The sequence below is a fragment of the Crocodylus porosus genome, unplaced genomic scaffold (assembly GCF_001723895.1).
Source record: "Crocodylus porosus isolate Cpor-Errol unplaced genomic scaffold, CroPor_comp1, whole genome shotgun sequence".
Taxonomy (NCBI): Eukaryota; Metazoa; Chordata; order Crocodylia; family Crocodylidae; genus Crocodylus; species Crocodylus porosus.
In genome coordinates, this window is record NW_017728910.1 from 23,345,905 (window position 1) to 23,361,628 (window position 15,724).

At 67.8% G+C, this 15,724-nt stretch overlaps 2 protein-coding genes and 1 long non-coding RNA gene across 3 annotated transcripts; all 3 read right to left on the reverse strand.

Annotated features, from left to right (window-relative positions):
- Window positions 1–948: 948 nt before the first annotated feature.
- Window positions 949–3,506, reverse strand: LOC109308282 (serine protease 56-like). The gene is made up of 5 exons (XM_019532527.1): window positions 3,453–3,506; window positions 3,162–3,267; window positions 2,871–2,960; window positions 2,409–2,515; window positions 949–1,962 (listed from the first exon to the last, which is right to left on the reverse strand). Exons 1-5 carry the CDS (start codon window positions 3,504–3,506, stop codon window positions 1,789–1,791), a joined length of 531 nt encoding a protein of 176 aa, XP_019388072.1. The 3' UTR covers window positions 949–1,788.
- A 320-nt stretch (window positions 3,507–3,826) lies between these two features.
- On the reverse strand, window positions 3,827–5,216 carry LOC109308514. The gene is made up of 4 exons (XR_002100630.1): window positions 5,039–5,216; window positions 4,679–4,840; window positions 4,284–4,365; window positions 3,827–3,954 (listed from the first exon to the last, which is right to left on the reverse strand). It is a non-coding gene; the product is annotated as an uncharacterized LOC109308514 (long non-coding RNA).
- Window positions 5,217–5,308: 92 nt separating this feature from the next.
- LOC109308283 (serine protease 56-like) lies at window positions 5,309–10,489 on the reverse strand. The gene is made up of 8 exons (XM_019532528.1): window positions 10,468–10,489; window positions 7,992–8,129; window positions 7,206–7,259; window positions 6,376–6,565; window positions 6,151–6,259; window positions 5,924–6,083; window positions 5,691–5,833; window positions 5,309–5,500 (listed from the first exon to the last, which is right to left on the reverse strand). The coding sequence occupies exons 1-8, from the start codon at window positions 10,487–10,489 to the stop codon at window positions 5,309–5,311; spliced, it is 1,008 nt and encodes a 335-aa protein (XP_019388073.1).
- Window positions 10,490–15,724: the final 5,235 nt, after the last annotated feature.

Below are 15,724 nucleotides of genomic sequence, written 5' to 3' on the forward strand. Positions count from 1 at the left end.
GGGCACCGCAACCCCGCAGCTCGGCAGCCAGAGCGGGGGCTGCAGATGGGGCCTCATCTGGCCGTGGCCACCCGGGGCTGGCATGCCACGTGGTGCCGGTCCCCTCCACCGCTCCGGGGGAAGCCAGGTGCTCGCTGCAGTCGGCAGCCGCAGGCAGGGCAGGTCCCGGGGAGCGGGGACTGCACCAGGGTCTCCGTGCCCCGCCGCAGGGGGGTCCCAGGCGCTGGAGGGCCGGCGCTGGAGGGTCGCAGGTCATTTCTAACCCTCCGGGAGGGGCCTCTTCTCTCTGTGCTGAGGAATCGCACTCCGGGACGTGTGGGTCCGGCCTGGCCTGGGCAGGGCCCAGTCTAACCAACAGGTCCAGCATCCGGCGCTGGTGTCCTGTCTTGCCCAGCTTGGTGCCAGGGCCTGCTTTCCCATGCAGCTCAGCACCCCTCCTCCCACTAGCTTCAGCTGGAGCTGCAGGTGCTCAGGACCATGGGAATCCCCCGGGGCGCTGGAAGAGCCCAGGAGTCCTGATGGATCCGTGGAGCTCGTTCCTTCCCCAGGCTGGACAGAGCGCCCAGGCACCCTGGCCCCCCCGCCCCCCAGCCAACGCTTCTCCTTGGGGCCTGGCAGCACCACGCAGGGCCTTGGCAGGCGTTGCCGGGGGGCAGCCGGGATGCCGCGTGGCTCTGAATGCTGCTGCGAGGGCGGCTGGGAGCAAACAGCTGCCCCGTCACTCACCACTTGCCAGCAGCTGCTTCCTGCTCCGCTAGCACCAAGCCCGCGGGGAGCAGTCCCGATCCCGGTCCCGATCCCAGGCCCAGCTCTCTTCGGGGGCGGGAGCCAGGCAGCACCGGAGCCGGGGTCACCACTGGAGACCCCGCAGAGCAGGGGGGACAGTGGCCCTGCCTTACTGGCCCTGCAGACCCCTGAGACAGGGTTACCATAAAATACGCATTTATTTAAAAATAAACCATTCTCTGTACAAATAAATAGGCCCTATGTGTCGGCCGAGGGAGACTCTGTGGAGGGATGAGTTGTCCTAGCTGCCCCACTCCTGCCATCAGCATGTGGAGGTGGAGCCAGCTGCCCTGCCCCTAGGAGGCAGATCTGGGGCCCTTTTACAGATGGGGAAACTGAGGCAGAGCAGCAGAAGGGCTGTAGCTAAGGCCAGGCAGGGAGGCCAGCCTGAGGAGAGGAGCCCAGGGCTTGCAGACAGTGGGAGCGTGGTCTGTCCCCATGCCCAGGCCTGGCGCCGGGGCAGTGCGGGCACAGGGGGCTGGGGTCCGTGCTGTGCTTGGCCTCCTGGCCCTGCAAGGCAGGGAGCGCAGGGGAGCCTGGTACCCAAAGCCTGCGGGGAAGTGAGGGGACGGGGCCTCTGTCAGCCAGCAAAGAGTCACCTGCTCCGGCTGATGCTGGGGCGTGGGGCAGCCGGGGCTACAGGGAGGCTGCTGAGAAGCCAGGAGCCAGCGCCAGGGGGGTCCTCGGTCCCGGGGTGTACCGCTCAGGCCTGCTCCACCCTTGCGGGGCCGGTGGCCAAGGCAGTGTTCGCCCCAAGGGGCTTGCCTCCGCCACTTGTGCTCTCCCCATGTCCCCTGCACCCTCCCCACGCCTTCGCCTTGCTGCTGGGGTAGGCGTGCTGGACGGTGCCAGACTCTGCAGTGTGCCTGGCTGGAGGGTCCAGTCCTGGCTGGCCCAGCCTCAGCCCGCTCAGTTCTCCATCTCCAGGGGACACCCCTGCCTGGCCTCATCCTGCCCCAGGCCCAGTGGGGCAGGGGGCAACACCCAGCCTCAGGGTCCCTGTTAGGTTTTCAAGGTCTCCAGCGCGGCGGCCACCAGGCCTGGCATGCTGCGGTGCAGCGAGTCACTGTCCAGCCCCACGAGGCCGGGGAAGGCCACGGCCCTGCCACCGACCGTGGCCCGGACCTGCGCCCTGCACAGCCCCTTGGTGTTCTTGGAGCCCACGTCCACCAGGATCTGAGGGGAGGGGAGGGAGGGAGGGAGGCGTGAGAGCTGGGGGCACGCGCAGGGTGCTCCGCACTGGGGAGTGCGAGCCAGCAAGCCTGCGCCCCTGCCCCCCACCCCTCCGTCTAGCACTGCGAGGCCGCCCGCTCCGGGTGCAACACTGCAGCTGGGGACCTGCCCTGCAATGTTCGGGACAGGAAGAGAAGCCCCCTTGCAAGCCTGGGTGGGGGGCTCGAACCCAGGAGGCAGTAGGGTGGCAGCAGGGCCTGCTGGGCTTGAGCTGGAGGGTTAACCTCACCCAGCCCAAGATGGGGACCAGGCTCTGGAGCAGGGCAAAGGGCACTGCGCCCACCCCAGGGCGGGGGGATCCCCACATGCACTGGGCCCTGCTTGCACCGCAAGCCAGAGTAGCTCCAGGCGGGCAGTGCCCGGTGCCGGGCGGCAGGGCGGGCACTCACCTCCTGGAAGGTCATGGCCAGGTCCCCGTCTGGCACCTGCAGCACCCAGCGGTACAGCTCCCGCACGGCTTGGACGCGCCGCGCTGCCTCGGCCAGCCCCAGGCAGCCTGCACCGTGGCAGAGAGCGCAGGGATCAGGGTGTGCCGGCCCCCAGCCAAGCCAGGCTGGGAGCTACCCTTCTCCCGGGGGTAGGGGGCTTCACAGCAGCCACCTCTGGGGTGAGACACAGCCACTGATAACAGGGCACAGATGTACTGAGCTGGGGGACGGTGAGCCTGCCCCCAGCTCTCATGGTGGGGTGCACCTGGATGCCTGGCGAGAAGGGAAGCTGAGCTGCCAGCATCGGCCCTGGGGCAGCGGGGGCTTGGGCCTAGACCCCTGCAGCCCTGCCAGCGCAGGGCACCAGGCAGAGGCCAGGTGAGGCATCCTGGGCTGGTCTCCTGGGCCAGGGGCTGCGCCTACCTCGGCCGTCGCCCACTGCCTCGTCCCCTGCGACGTCACCCCGGAGCCCTCGCTTCTCCCGTGTGGGGCGGCCCCCCGGGACTGCAGGTCCTGCCACAGACAAAGGGGGTCAAATAACCCGGTGGGAGAGGGCGGCCCTCTGCCCCCACCGGAGCCGGGCAGGGCAGCGTGGTGGTGCCAGGGCAGGGAGCACAGTGCAACCAGCTCTCACCCAGCACGGCCATGCCCCTGCCGCCCTCAGCTGGCTGCCGTGCCCCAATGCCCCCCCACAGACACCCTCCAAGCGCTTACGGTTTGGGGCAGGGGCACTGGTGGGCTCTGCAGTGCCCAGGGGGGAGGGCTGAGAGCCCAGCGTGGCCCGCAGCTGCCGAAGGCCATGTTCCTGCAGCTCCTCACCCTGTGGGGCAGACAGTGATGATGTGAGGGGGCTGAGGGGTAGGGGCAGAGCTGGCCATGGGGCACACGCCCCCCCCTCCCCACACACACACACAGTGGCAGCCTGGACAGGGTTAAGAAAGGGCCTTGTTACCTCCTCCAGCTGTGGCCACCTGCCCAGGAGAGGCTATAAAAGTGGGCCGGGGCAGGCGCTGGGGGGTGCTGGCTGGTCTGGAGGCCGATGGAGGAGCAGAGCAGCATGCGGTGTGGGCTGGCGCTTGGGGGGTGCATTGAGGCAGCTGGGACTGGGTAGTGGAGGCCCACGGGGTGGGCAGGGGACACGTTGTCTCTCTGGGCCCAAGGGTGCTTGTCCAGCGCCAGTGCCAATGCAGGGGCCCTGGCCAGAGCCCCAGACCCCTGAGCATGCGTGCAATGCCACGGGGCAGGCTGCTGAGCCCCACCTGGCCCTGGGAACTGAGAGAGCTTGCAGCCGTGGCCCCGCATTGGGCTCTGCTCCACCTGGGCTGGGGGCAGCAGTCGGGGGCAGCCGTGGGCTCCCTGCCCCGTTACCTGCAGGACGAGCTGCTCCTCCCCGCGCGGTGGCTCCAACTCCGGCTCTGGCTCTGCAGTGCCAAGCTCCTGCACCTGGTCCTCTAGCTGGAGCCCCCGGGGCTGGGGCCTGGGGCTGGGGGCCTGGGGCTGCCCGGCCCTGCAATGGGAGCTGGGTGAGGCCCCAGCCCCAGCCCCAGCCCCAGCAGAGCGTGGCCAGGAGCACCTGGGACCCCTGCCCTGTGCCTAGGCCCATGAGTTATGTTCCCTGCTGCCCCATCTGCCTCTCCTGTGCCCCCCAGAGGCTGCCCCTCCATTGCCCCAGTGCACCACGGCTGCAGCTCTATGCATGCCCTGAGCGTCTGCCAGACTGGGCACAAGCCCAGGGCGCTGGCTGCTTCCTCTGCAAGCTGCGGGGAGCGGCCCCTGTTGCACTGGCCTGTGCCTGGCACTAGCGTTACCCCCTTCCCTGCGCCCCCATAACTGTACCTGCGTGTGGGGCTCTGAATCCCTCCTGCTGCCTGCTTCACGGGGCCAGCGCGTCCTCCCCGAGCTGCGTCCGAGGCCTGCTCTGGGGGATTGACACAGGGCTCAGAGCTGGCAGCCGGGGGGGGGGCGGGCAGGACCCCCAGCCCAGTGGCTATGCCACACCTTGGCTGACCTGTGTAGGGACCGGGCTGGTGCCCCAGCAAGGACAGGTGCCTGCCAGGGACAGGGCTCGGGGAGGTGGAGATGTGAGCAGCTCTTGGAAACCAGCCTGAGGCCCCCACAGCCCAGCGCTAGCGGGCACCCACCCGGTTTGGGGCAGGGTCGGACAGTGGCATTTGCCGTGTGTAGGGGTAGGCGGTCAGGCAGCGGGCACCTGCTGGGTGGGGGGGCCGTACCTGCAGTCACCCGGTGCAGCTGGGTAGGGAAGAGGTGGGCGTAGAGCCGCTCCAGGGCCCGCGGCAGGGCCTGGGTGAAGAAGGAGACGTCCAGGCGGGCCTGGAAGAACTGCTCGGCACGGCGCAGGAAGTCCAGCAGTCTCTGGGCATAGGCGCGCAGCTCTGGGGGTGCAGGGGGGTGCAGGTGTCCCACGGTGCCCCCCTCCCCCACATCCCTCAGAGCTCCCCCAGCTGTGCCCCCAGCACAGGGCACCCGGGGGTGGGCAGAGAGCAGAGCCCTGGCCAGGTCAGCGACCCCCTCAGCTGCAGCTGGGCACTTCCCAGGCCTGCTCTGGCACGCTGGCAGGCCCCGGCACTCACCGCATCGATGCTGCCGGGTCTGGCAGGCCTCCTGGGCTGCACGGGCACAGGCCTCCTGGGCCGTGGGGGGGCCGCAGCTGCGGGCGTAGAAGGAGCAGAGGCGGGTGCGCTCGGGGGCTTGGCGCTCAGTGGGCAGCTGGGGCAGGGCCAGCAGCTCTGGGCAGCTGGGCTCGCGGCTGGCGGGTGACTCTGGGGGGGCGGGGGGTTCGGCATTAGAGGGCTTGAGGATCCTGCAGCGCCCGTCCCCTGCTTGCCCCAGGCACCCCTGCCCTAGCCCGTGCCCCCCCCGCAGTGACACTCACGCTGCATCTGGCGGGTGATCCAGTCGGCGAAGGCGGCCACGCGGGTGTAGACACCTGGCTTGCCCCGCTCCCCGCAGCCGTCGCCCCACGATGTAATCCCGTAGAGCACAAAGCGCCGCGCCCCGGGGTCCTGGCACGTCAAGGGCCCCCCGGAGTCTCCCTGGGCCAGGAGCATCATCTCTGGTTGGCAGGGGGTGGGGGTCCCCTGGGACCTTGTCCCCTGCAGAGGGTGAGGGGACACCCGGCGAAGAGACCCAGGCGTCCTGGCTGGGGCTTCCTAGTGCCTATGGCCCATGGCGCATGGCCTTGCTCTCCCTCCACCCCCAGTGTGGCCCTTCCCCACCTGGTACCTGGCAGGAGTCGATGCCACCCGACAGGTACCCGGCGCAGAACATGGCGCTGGTGAGCAAGTCCTGGCCTAGCGCGCCGCGGCAGGCGTCCTGGCTCAGCAAGGGCACCCGGGCCTCCATCACCACCTCGGCCGCCGGCCCCTCTGCAGGTGCAAGAGCCCGTCACACCGGGGAGCAGCCGCCCCAACCCCAGCGCCACGGGGCTCAGGCCAGGGCCACGTGTCCACACCCACCTTCGTAGAGGGAGCCCCAGCCAGCGATGTAGCAGGGCGTGCCCGGGGCAGGCTCCAGGGGGCCATCAGGCAGGCACACGGGGCTCACCCACGGCGTGGGCACCGGTGGGCGCGTCAGCTCCAGCAGGGCCACGTCCCCGTGGAAGGTCTTGGGGTTGAACTGCAAGCAGAGGCGGTGGCAGCGAGGGCACTGGGGGGCGGGTGGGGGGCAAGGAGGGGGGGTTTACCTTATGGTGGGTGATGATGCGGCTGACGGGCAGCTCCTGCTCGCCCTCGTCCTGCTTGCCCAGGTCGTAGTCACCCACCACCACTGTCCAGGCCAACTCGTTCCGGTTCCTGCCGATGGGACAGCTGGGTGAAGGGGGCCTTGGGGAGCAGCACTCCCAGCACCCACTGCCCCGTGGGTGGGCGGACAAGCTGCCCCCTGTGCCCGTGCCCCGCTGGCCCCGTACCCGGTGAAGCAGTGGGCGGCCGTGAGGACCCAGGCGGGTGCCACCAGCACCCCCCCGCACATCAGCTCCCCGTCCAGCCGCACAGACACCAGCCAAGGCCAGGCCCCGCGGGGTGCCACGCTGCCACCCACAATCTTGCCCTTGGCTGTTGTGACGGTGGGGGCTGCGAGTGCCTGGTGGCCGCACAAGCCTGGGGACAAAACAGAGAAGGAAGGGCTTGGACGGGGCACGGGGGAGCAGGACTTGGCCCAGTGCAGCCGTGCCCCTCGCTCCTGACGCGCAGCCCCATGCGCCCCCCGCCCTGGCGGTGCCCTTCGCTCCTGACCGATGCTCCCCGGTCTGGCGCTGCAGCCCCTTCCCCACACCTGCGGCTGCGGCCCTGGGGTCTCCCCACGCGGGCCCTGTCGCTCTAGAGCCGAGTGCTAGTGCTGGTGCGGGGCGGGGGGCTGAGCCGGCGCGTGGCAGCGAGAGGTGCCATCCCACATGCGCGCAGCTGTCAAACTTAATTGCCATTAGCGAGGCGAGCGGGCGGCTGAGCCTGTGTGCGCTGGGGCCGCAGGCCACCGGGTCCCCGGGGGGGGGGCAGCTGCTGACGCTGACCCCCATGCCCCCGCGGCAGGCGGCCTCGGGCCTGGCGCTGCCCTGGCCCACGCCGAGCGCTGCGGGGGCCGGAGGGAAGCCCGCAGGCCTCAGGACGCAGCGTCCATGTGGGATGGGAGCATCCCGCAGAGTGAACCCCCCCCGCGCACACATGCACAGGCCATCGCCACCGTCATCAGCCCAGCCTCGGCCCCTGCCGCACGCGTGGGGCTGCGGGGGGTGGCTCTCACCTGGCAGCGGCTGGTCCCCAAGGGTGTTGGGCAGGTCCGTGCTGCGTTGCACCCCTGCGAGGCACGGAGAGAGGAGTCGGAGCCTGTCCTTGCAGGGCTCCTGGCGCTGCAGCCAGGATCAGGGGGCCTGGGTCTGGGGTCCAGCCAGGGCACCTGGGACCTGGGGTGTGTGCCCAACCCTACCCACACTCAGCTCACCCGCGTGCCCCACCCTGCAGTGCCCCCACCCATCCCCTTCCACAGGAGACCCCCAATACAGCCCCAGAGCCACGGGCAGAGAGATCCCCAGCAAGACCCAAGCATGGTCCAGCCTCTCCTGCACTGTGCCAGGCGCAGGCAGCAAGGCCGAGCCCTCAGGGGGTGGTGGGCACCCGCCTGGGTGGGGGCACAGGTGCTGATAGGGGTTGCAGGCCCAGGGCAGCACACAGTCGTTTGCAGCAGCTCCGGGGCAGCCAGGCCAGCGGAGGGGCCGCAGGGGCTGCAGGAGGAGCGGGGGAGGCATTGCCCGATGTGTTCTCCTGGGAGGTCTCCGGGGGACGGGGGGTTGCTGTGGGTGCAGGCACGGGCTGCTCTGGAGGGGTCTCCAGGGAGGCCTGGCATAGGGCTCTGCGGTGCCCAGGGCGGCGCTGGCACGGTCCGGCAGTGCTGCTCCGCTGCGACGGGGGCACTCCCTGTCCCCACCCCACACCTCGCTATTCCCCAGCCAGGCTCCCAAGCCATGGGTCTGTGAGATGGGAGCCCCCTCGCTACCCCCACCTCCCCCAGGGGGGCAGGGGCTGGACTCACGGGGGCAGGGCTGGGTCTGGTTGCCACAGGTCTCGCAGGCCTGCAGCCGCTGCCTGTGCTCCGCCAACGCAGCTTCCAGCGCCAGCTCCGCGCTTTCCAGCGCTGCCTCCAGCACCCGTGTCCCACGGCTGGACAGTGCTGCCGGCACAGAGGAGGGGATTAGCTCGGCCACCGCCAGGGAGCAGCAGGGGAGGGGACAGACTGGGGCCAAACCTTCTCTGTGCCCTTGGGGCTGCTCTCGATTACCACTCCTTCCCACCGGTACCCTGCCCTCTCCCTCCCGCAGGGCCGAGCGTGGGCTGTCTCCACATCCTCTTACTCGCACGGCAGAATGGGGCCCTTTCACATGGTGGCTAGGCCCAGCAGGGACAGAGCTGGGCGTTCGTGCCTGCCTGGCTCTGGTCTTGGCATCCCCAGGGAGCTGCCCGCCTCGGGGCACAGCCGCAGGGAGAGGGGCCGTGTGCGCCCATGTGAGGGGTCAGGCGGCCCTGGGGTGGAGGGGTTGGCTGCATCCTCCTGATCCCAGCACACTGCTCAGGCCATTCACAGTACCGGCCTGGTGGGCTGGGAGGGTCAGAGCCCCAAGCCCTGGTCCATAGCACTACCCTACGGGGAGCCACCCATGTGCCATGGGTCCCCAAGCAGCAAGGCACAGGTCCAGCGGGTCACCCAGAGTGACACAGAGGTGGCATGTGGGTCATGCGCGTGGGGGGGTGGGCATGAGGTCAGGCACAGTGAGGGAGGGCAGGGAGTGGTCCCCATGTGGGATGGAGGATGCTGTGTGCACTGAGCCATGGGGGCATTGCCTGGTGTGCACACACGCACACGCGCGCAGCTCTCAGCGGCAGGGCTCCCATGTCCTGGAGCTGGGGCAGCATCGGGGGCGAGCGCTGTATGTGAGGCTGTGGGGGAAGCCGAGTGGGGGCTGCTGGGGCAGAGATGCCTGTGTTCGGGCACGCAGCCCCGGCCACGTGTGTTTGCACTAAACCAGGAACCAGCTGAGGCTGCAGGGAGTGGCCAGCCCCTACACCTCATGCCCCTGGGGCTGTGTGGATGTTTGTACTGGGCGTGCCTTTGCACAGCTGTTTGCAGCATGCGTGCATCTCTGTACTCATTGCGGCTGTGCACGCATGTACATGCAAATCTCTGGGCACATCTACACATGTGCATTTACTAAATTACTGTGCAGTATGGGCGTGTGTCTACAAGTGCATGCCCGTACTGTGCAGTAAATATGGCGACTTTTGCCAGCTTGAGCATAAATGTGATATCTGCATCATGCAAGTATATTTACACCCAATTGGTTACTGTGCAGTAACATATGTAGGTGCCTTACTGCGCAGTAACACTGTGTGTGTGGACTGATTTGGGACTAACTTTAGTCCCTGGTCAGTCCACGGACAGCATTAATGTGCTCTAACACCTCACATGTAGATGCTGGCCTATTCCTGCATACTATGCAGTAAGTTACTGTGCAGTAAATTTAAGCCAGCACGTGTAGATGCCTTCTGCGTATCCATTGGTGGTGTTTATATGTATTTGCGTGTGTGTGTACATGCACATTTCTGAGTGTTCATTGGTGGTATTTCTGAGTATCTGCATGTGCTCGCGTGTGCATAACTGTGTCCACGGTCGGTGTGTGTGTGCATGATGCATGTGGTATGTATGTGCATGTGCATGCACATCAGCCTGAGCTGCCTTTTGCCTCTGCTCAGCTCCTCACATGCTTGCCCAGAGGATGGTGCTGGGCTACAAAGGGCAGCTCCAAGCCCCCCTCCCTGATCTGGGCCCTTCCTTTTCCCTCAGGCGGGAATCCGACCCCCAGGAGAAGGAGCTGAGTGCTGTGGGGGGAGGTTGGGCTTGGCCTCGGGAGGGACTCACCCCTCTTGGTGCAGCCGCAGATGCCCATGCAGGGGAGGGAAAGTGACTGCCCCCTTCCCCCCCTTGCACGGTCCCATCCCACCCCCTATCCCCCACGCCCTGCAGACCCTACCACAAAGGACCCACTTGCATCCGCAGAACAGCCCGGGCTGCACCTGGACCCCAAAGACTCTGCGAGATGGATCCCGCCCACCCTGCCTGCCTAAGGGGGGAAACTGAGGCACGAAGAGGCCTTCCTGGAGTCAGGGTGAGCGTGCAGCAGAGCTGGCATCGGGGTCCTGGTGTCCAGCCCCTGCTCCGTGAGGGCATGCTCCCTTGCTAGCGCCAGGGAAGGAACCCAGGAGTCCCGGTTCTGCCCCCTCCCTCTGCTCACCAGCCGGAGCTGGGATCCCAACACCCTCTTGCTCCCACCATCCCCTGCACACCCCTCTCCAAATCAGGCCCAGGAGTCCTGGCTCTCCCCCCGCCTCCCCGCTTGGCAGCTAAACAGCCCTGGGGGCAAAGCCCCTTGCACACGAGCCCCTTGGACAGGTGCCCACCAGGGCCTGCTCCGGGGAGGCGAGGGTAATGCTGGCGGCTGGGGGGCTGCACTCACCTTGCAGGACGCTGGCGGGCATCGAGTACAGCTCCCTGCCCAGGGGGGCCCCAGTGGCCAGCTGGAGGAGGCAGAGCAGGGGCAGCAGCATGGCGCGGCGGGTGGGGAGTGGGGTGCGGTCGTGGCCCAGCCTGGCTGGAGCTGGGAGCTGCCTGGGGCTGGCTCCTTCCCTCCCGCTCTGCTCTCGTCTCCTGGCTGCCGGCGCTGACCGTGACAGTGGAACAATGGGTCGGGGCGAGTGGCGTTGTGTATATATACAGTGCCACGGGGGGCACGGGGCCGTCGGTTCCCAGGCCGCAGGACGCACAAACAGCTGAATTCATGCCAGGCCCGGCTGCTGGGAAGGACGGGGGGGTCGGGGCCGATCCTGTTTGAATCCATTTGGGTCCTGGGTAGCGCGGGGCCCCGGCTGGCTGGCTCGGGCGCACGGGGCCGTCTGTGAGCTTCCCCGCTCTGAATGCGCCCATTGTCTGCAGCCCCAAGCGCGCGGAGCCATCAAAGGCTCCCTAATGATCAGAGGCCGCCCGCCTCGCTTGATCACTTTCACGCTTCCCGCCATGCCAGCCCAGCGCTGCCCGCTCGCGGCCCAGTGCCCCTGGCCCCGCGGCCGGTCCAGACGTGAGGCTTTGGGGAGCGTCGGGGGGGAGGGGGCAGGCTTGCCACCAAATCGGGCTGGGCTGGCTCATCACGTGCTCGGCCATTGCGCGTTGGCACAGCGTGCGACCCGCTGGCAAGCTCAAAGGCAGGCGGCAGCGAGGGCCCGGCTGGGCTGGGGGGCCTTGTGTACCCTTCTAGGGGAGCAGGGACCGTGCAGGGTCCCCCCAGCGCTGAGCCCGTGCCGTGCAGCGGCTGGGATGGATCCTCCCTGTTGGGGAGCACCCACACGGCTCTGCCCTCCCCGAGGGCACCTGGCTGCGCGCCCGGCCAGGCCCCGTGTCTTGCCAGAGCCCTCGGTGCTGAGCAGCTCTGCCGTGGGGCGCCCAAGGAGCAGGCTTCGGGGGGAGACCTGCTGAACCCCAGCTAGGCCCGGGCCCGGCCCACGCTTGCTCCCCCGCTGCGCTGCTAATGAAGGCCGGGCCCAGGCCTGGTTCCCACCGGCCCCCCGGCAAGCCCATTGTGCGGCACTGCCCTTTGTTCTCGACCTTCCCGGAGGCCGCGGGGCCGTTCTCGTCTTCAAACGCCCCATTGTTTCGGCCGTCCCCGGAGAGCGCCCCCGCGGCCCAGCTGCCCCTTCGCACCTCTGTGGTGGGGGGCTGCTCTGTTCTTGCACCCTCCTGCCCCAAAGACCCCCCAGCCTCTCCCGGGCTGGTCTGGGGGCTTGTCTCCAGCCTCCATCTTCTGTCCACCACTGCTGACCGCTCCACGGAGCCGTCACCTCTGGCCCTTGGGGACGCCAGGCTGCCTCTCCTCAGCTGCCCACAGCCTTCAGGCCGCCCAGCCGGGTCCTAGCTCTTCCCAGACAGATCCTGGCCCCTGCCGGCATCCCTGAGGGCAGGAGCCCACCGCCCGTGCCTCTGGCCCGGCTGCTCCCGTGGTCTGCTGCACGGCGGGCTGGGGGAGCTGAGCTGCCCCGTCTGCCCGTGTTGCTGCGGTCTGGCTCGTGGGCGTGGGCTGTGCTCAGTGTGGCGGCTAGAGCCACTTCTCCTTTGCTTGTGTGAGAGCTGCTGTGAGCTCCCCCAGGAGCCTGATGCCCGGGCTGGTGCCCTGTGCCCACGCCCTTCTCCCTGGCTCAGCCCGCCATGGTCGCCCCAGGCCTGCTGGCGCTGTGGGGGACCAGAGAAGCAGGCAGCCAGGTTCGCCTCAGCCGGCCTGGGCTCGCATCTGTCTAGGACGGCCCTGATGAGCGGCTGGGTGCAACGGTGGGCACCCAGCTCCCTCCCGCTGGCCCCCGCCGCCCGCCTGCTCTGCGGCTGCTCCAGTCTGCCCGGCTCCTGCCGGCATCCCCCCCAGGCCGGCTGGCTGGGCTCGCAGGCTTGTGGCCCCGGCTCCTGCCTCTCCTTGCGGGAAGGCGGGGGCAGGGCTGTGCCCCCATGTGCTAGGCATGGCGCCCCAGCCCTACATTGCTCCTGGCCCTGGTTGCTCCAGGGGCCCCTGTCCTCTCCCATCAACCCCCGCCCCCAGCCAGCTGATCGGGCCCTTGCCTGGCAGGGCCCTAATGGCCCCATAGAGTCCCTGACAATGGGCGCATCTCAGCGGATCAAAGCGCGGTAATTGCCGCGTGAGCGAGCAGAGCAGAGCGGCTGGCACCGGGTCCGGGCGCAGGGAAGGATGAAAGGCCCCGCACTGCTGCTGCTGCCTCCGCATTGTCCGTCTTCGGCTGGCCGCCAGCCCCGCCAGGGCACGTAAGCCCCTCTGGAGGGGGGAGATGGGGGCGGTTTTGGCAGTCTCTGGGGCTGGGCCCTAGCTGCTCCTGACTTCACCTCAGCAGGGTGGCGACTGCCCGAGCTGGCTGCCTGCTCCCGGTGCGCCCCTACGATGGTGATGGGGCTGGGCAAGCAAGACTGGGTCTCAGTGCAGCCACACCAGAGGATGCTGGGCTGGTAAGTTTTGGGGTGCCCCACGCGCTTGTCTGAGCCCCCAGGACAGAGGGTCCTGGCCCTCTTCCCAGGTGCCTGATGCTCCCACCCCTATCCCAGCATGCACCCTGTGAAGGGGCAATAGGTTGCCTGTCCTCTGCTGCTGGGTGCAAGTGAGGGTGAGGGCCCGCTGCACCCCCGCCTTCCCAGGATGCTCCTCCATGGCAGGCCTGCGGCACCATGGGGGGACTGGCCCTGGGTTTGGCCAGCAGGCCAGAGCCACAGTCCCCACCCTGCCCCTGCCTTTCCCCTTGCAGTCACCCCCTGGCCTCTGCTCCAGGGCTAGCTTTGTCCATTCACTAACCTAACTGGCGAGGAGCACAGGTGTCATCGTTTCATAGTCGGTCGGGTCGGAAAGGACCTGAGCAGATCATCGAGTCCGACCCCCTGCCATGGCAGGAAGGATTATTGGGGTCAGACAACCCAAGCAAGGTGTTCGTCCAGCCTCCTCTTAAAGCCCCCCAGGGTAGGAGCCAGCACCACTTCTCTTGGAAGTTGGTCCCAGATCCTAGCCACCCTGACCGTGAAGTCGTGCCTCCTGATATCTACCCTCTGCCAGCTTGTGACCGTTATTCCTGGTCACTCCTGGCAGTGCTCGGGGGAACAGGGACTCCCCCAGTGCCTGCTGGTCCCCCTGACTAGTTTGTAACAGGCCACTAGATCCCCCTCGGCCTTCTCTTGTGGAGGCTGAACAGGTTCAGGTCCCGTCGCCTCTCCTCGTAGGGCCTGCCCTGCTGCCCCCTGACCATGCGAGTGGCCTCCTCTGGACCCTCTCCATGTTGTCCACATCCCTCCTGACGTGCGGTGCCTGGCACTGGACGCAGTGCTCCAGCTGCGGCCTGACCAGTGCCACATAGAGGGGGAGGATCGCCTCCCTGGACCTGCTCGAGATGCATCTGTGGATGCAGGACAAGATGCGGTTGACCTTCCTGACCGCGTCCCCACACTGCCGGCCCACGTTCATCTTGGCGTCAATGATGACCCCCAGATCCTTTTCCACCTCAGCACTGACGAGAAGGGAGTCCCCAGCCTGTAGGTATGGTACCGGTTGTTCCCCCCCAGGTACAGCACCTTGCACTTGTCAGTGTTAAATCCCATCCTATTCTCGTCCGCCCACCCCTGTGACCTGTCTAGGTCTGATTGTAGTCTGTTGCATCCTGCCACTGTGCCCATGTCCCCCCACATCTTAGTGGCATCAGCAAATTTGAACAGGGTGCTTTTTACCCCCTCGTCCAAATCACTGATGAAGATGTTAAACAGCGCGGGCCCGAGGACCGAGCCCTGGGGGACCCCACTGCCCACGTCCCTCCAGGTTATGAAGGACCCCTCCACCACCACCCTCTGGGTGCGGCCCTCCAGCCAGTTGGCGACACATCTGACTGTGCGGGTGTCAACACCACAGCCCCCAGTTTCTTAGTGAGAACGGGGTGAGAGACAGTGTCCCCAGCAGCGTCCAGTCAGAGAGATCCCATGGCCTGTGGAGCCAAGCACCCCTGGCCCAGCAGCTGGGATCCTACACACTCTCCCCCCCCATGCCTGGGTGGGGCTCCTGGGCACGGCTGGGGGGTCGGATGGGTCCCTGCTGCACCACCGGCACTGCCATGTTCAGCAGCATAACTTGGGGTGTCCTTTTAATGGACAAAACATGCCCCCCCCCATATCTCTGTCTGAGCAGCAGCAGCCCAGGACACTTCCACAGCCAGAGCAGGTGGCAATAATGCTGGGGGCTGAGTCCCGGGGCAGGTAAGACTGAACCCCCTTGTCTTCCCCTGCCCAGACCCCTGGCCCTGCTCACTGTCTGGCCCCCCCACCCCGGCCCTGAAGGGGCCTGTGGCCTGAGCTGCTGCGTCCTGCTTGTCACAGCCCCCCGCCTGGATGGGTGGAGCTGTCCTACACGGTGCTGGGCACCAGGCCAGCACCTGAGACGCCCTGCTCTGCCCCTCCTGCCCGCTCAGCTCCGCTGCTTCCTCTTGCCTGCTATGAGGAAGAGGCTGGGCTGAGCCCTGCCCTGAGGGCTGGAGGGCAGGATATGGCCACACACCCATGGCAGGACAGGATGTCAGGCCCGGCTGGAGCAGGGGATGGGGGATGGGGAGGGCAGGAGTTGGGTTTCCCAGCTCCGCTCCCTCCTGCCCCCACCTTGCAGCCGGGAGCTTTGGGCACAGACCACCCACCCCTGCCAGCCTTGTGCACAGGCCACAGCCCTTTAAAGCCAGGACTGCTTTTCCCCTGGGAGAGGGGGGCACAACCCCCCCCAGCTCCCCAGAGTAGTAGCGTGTGCCTGTGGCCGAGCGGGGAGTCCGGACCTGCACTGAGCCAGCGCATCTTCCTGGCGGTGACGGGGGTGGGGGGTGTTGTAGCAGCACCTGGTGCCAGATGGGGCAGGCTTGAGGTCTCCCAGGGGGCTCCTGCCCCCCAGGCCTGTGCTCCAGCCACGGGACCCGAGCGCGTCCCACGCGGGAGTAGCTGGCTGGGGAACAAGAGGCGGCGTGGGGCGGGCTGGTGGCGGGCAGGAGGGCCAGCTTGGGCTCCTCATCCCGGCCCTGCCCGGGCCCCCGTGGCCGAGGGCCTTCCGCTTCTCCGCCCCGCGCCTGGTTTCCCTGCGGCACGGCGCCGGCGTCCGCTCGCTGCTTGGGCAGCGCGGCCGGGCCAGCGGCGCAGGAGAGCAGGGCCGCGCCGAC

What these genes read in the sequence shown, in the direction of transcription:
- LOC109308282 (XM_019532527.1), bottom strand. Translation starts at nt 3,506, where the DNA reads ATGCTGCTCTGCTCCTCCATCGGCCTCCAGACCAGCCAGCACCCCCCA. An exon ending in GCCAGCACCCCCCAGCGCCT is followed by an intron (nt 3,268 to 3,452) that starts GCCCCGGCCCAC and finishes TCTGCCCCACAG; the next exon opens with GGTGAGGAGCTGCAGGAACA. An exon ending in CAGTGCCCCTGCCCCAAACC is followed by an intron (nt 2,961 to 3,161) that starts GTAAGCGCTTGG and finishes TGTCTGTGGCAG; the next exon opens with GACCTGCAGTCCCGGGGGGC.
- LOC109308283 (XM_019532528.1), bottom strand. Translation starts at nt 10,489, where the DNA reads ATGCCCGCCAGCGTCCTGCAAG. An exon ending in TGGGGACCAGCCGCTGCCAG is followed by an intron (nt 6,566 to 7,205) that starts GTGAGAGCCACC and finishes TTTTGTCCCCAG; the next exon opens with GCTTGTGCGGCCACCAGGCA. An exon ending in GCATCATCACCCACCATAAG is followed by an intron (nt 6,084 to 6,150) that starts GTAAACCCCCCC and finishes CTCTGCTTGCAG; the next exon opens with TTCAACCCCAAGACCTTCCA.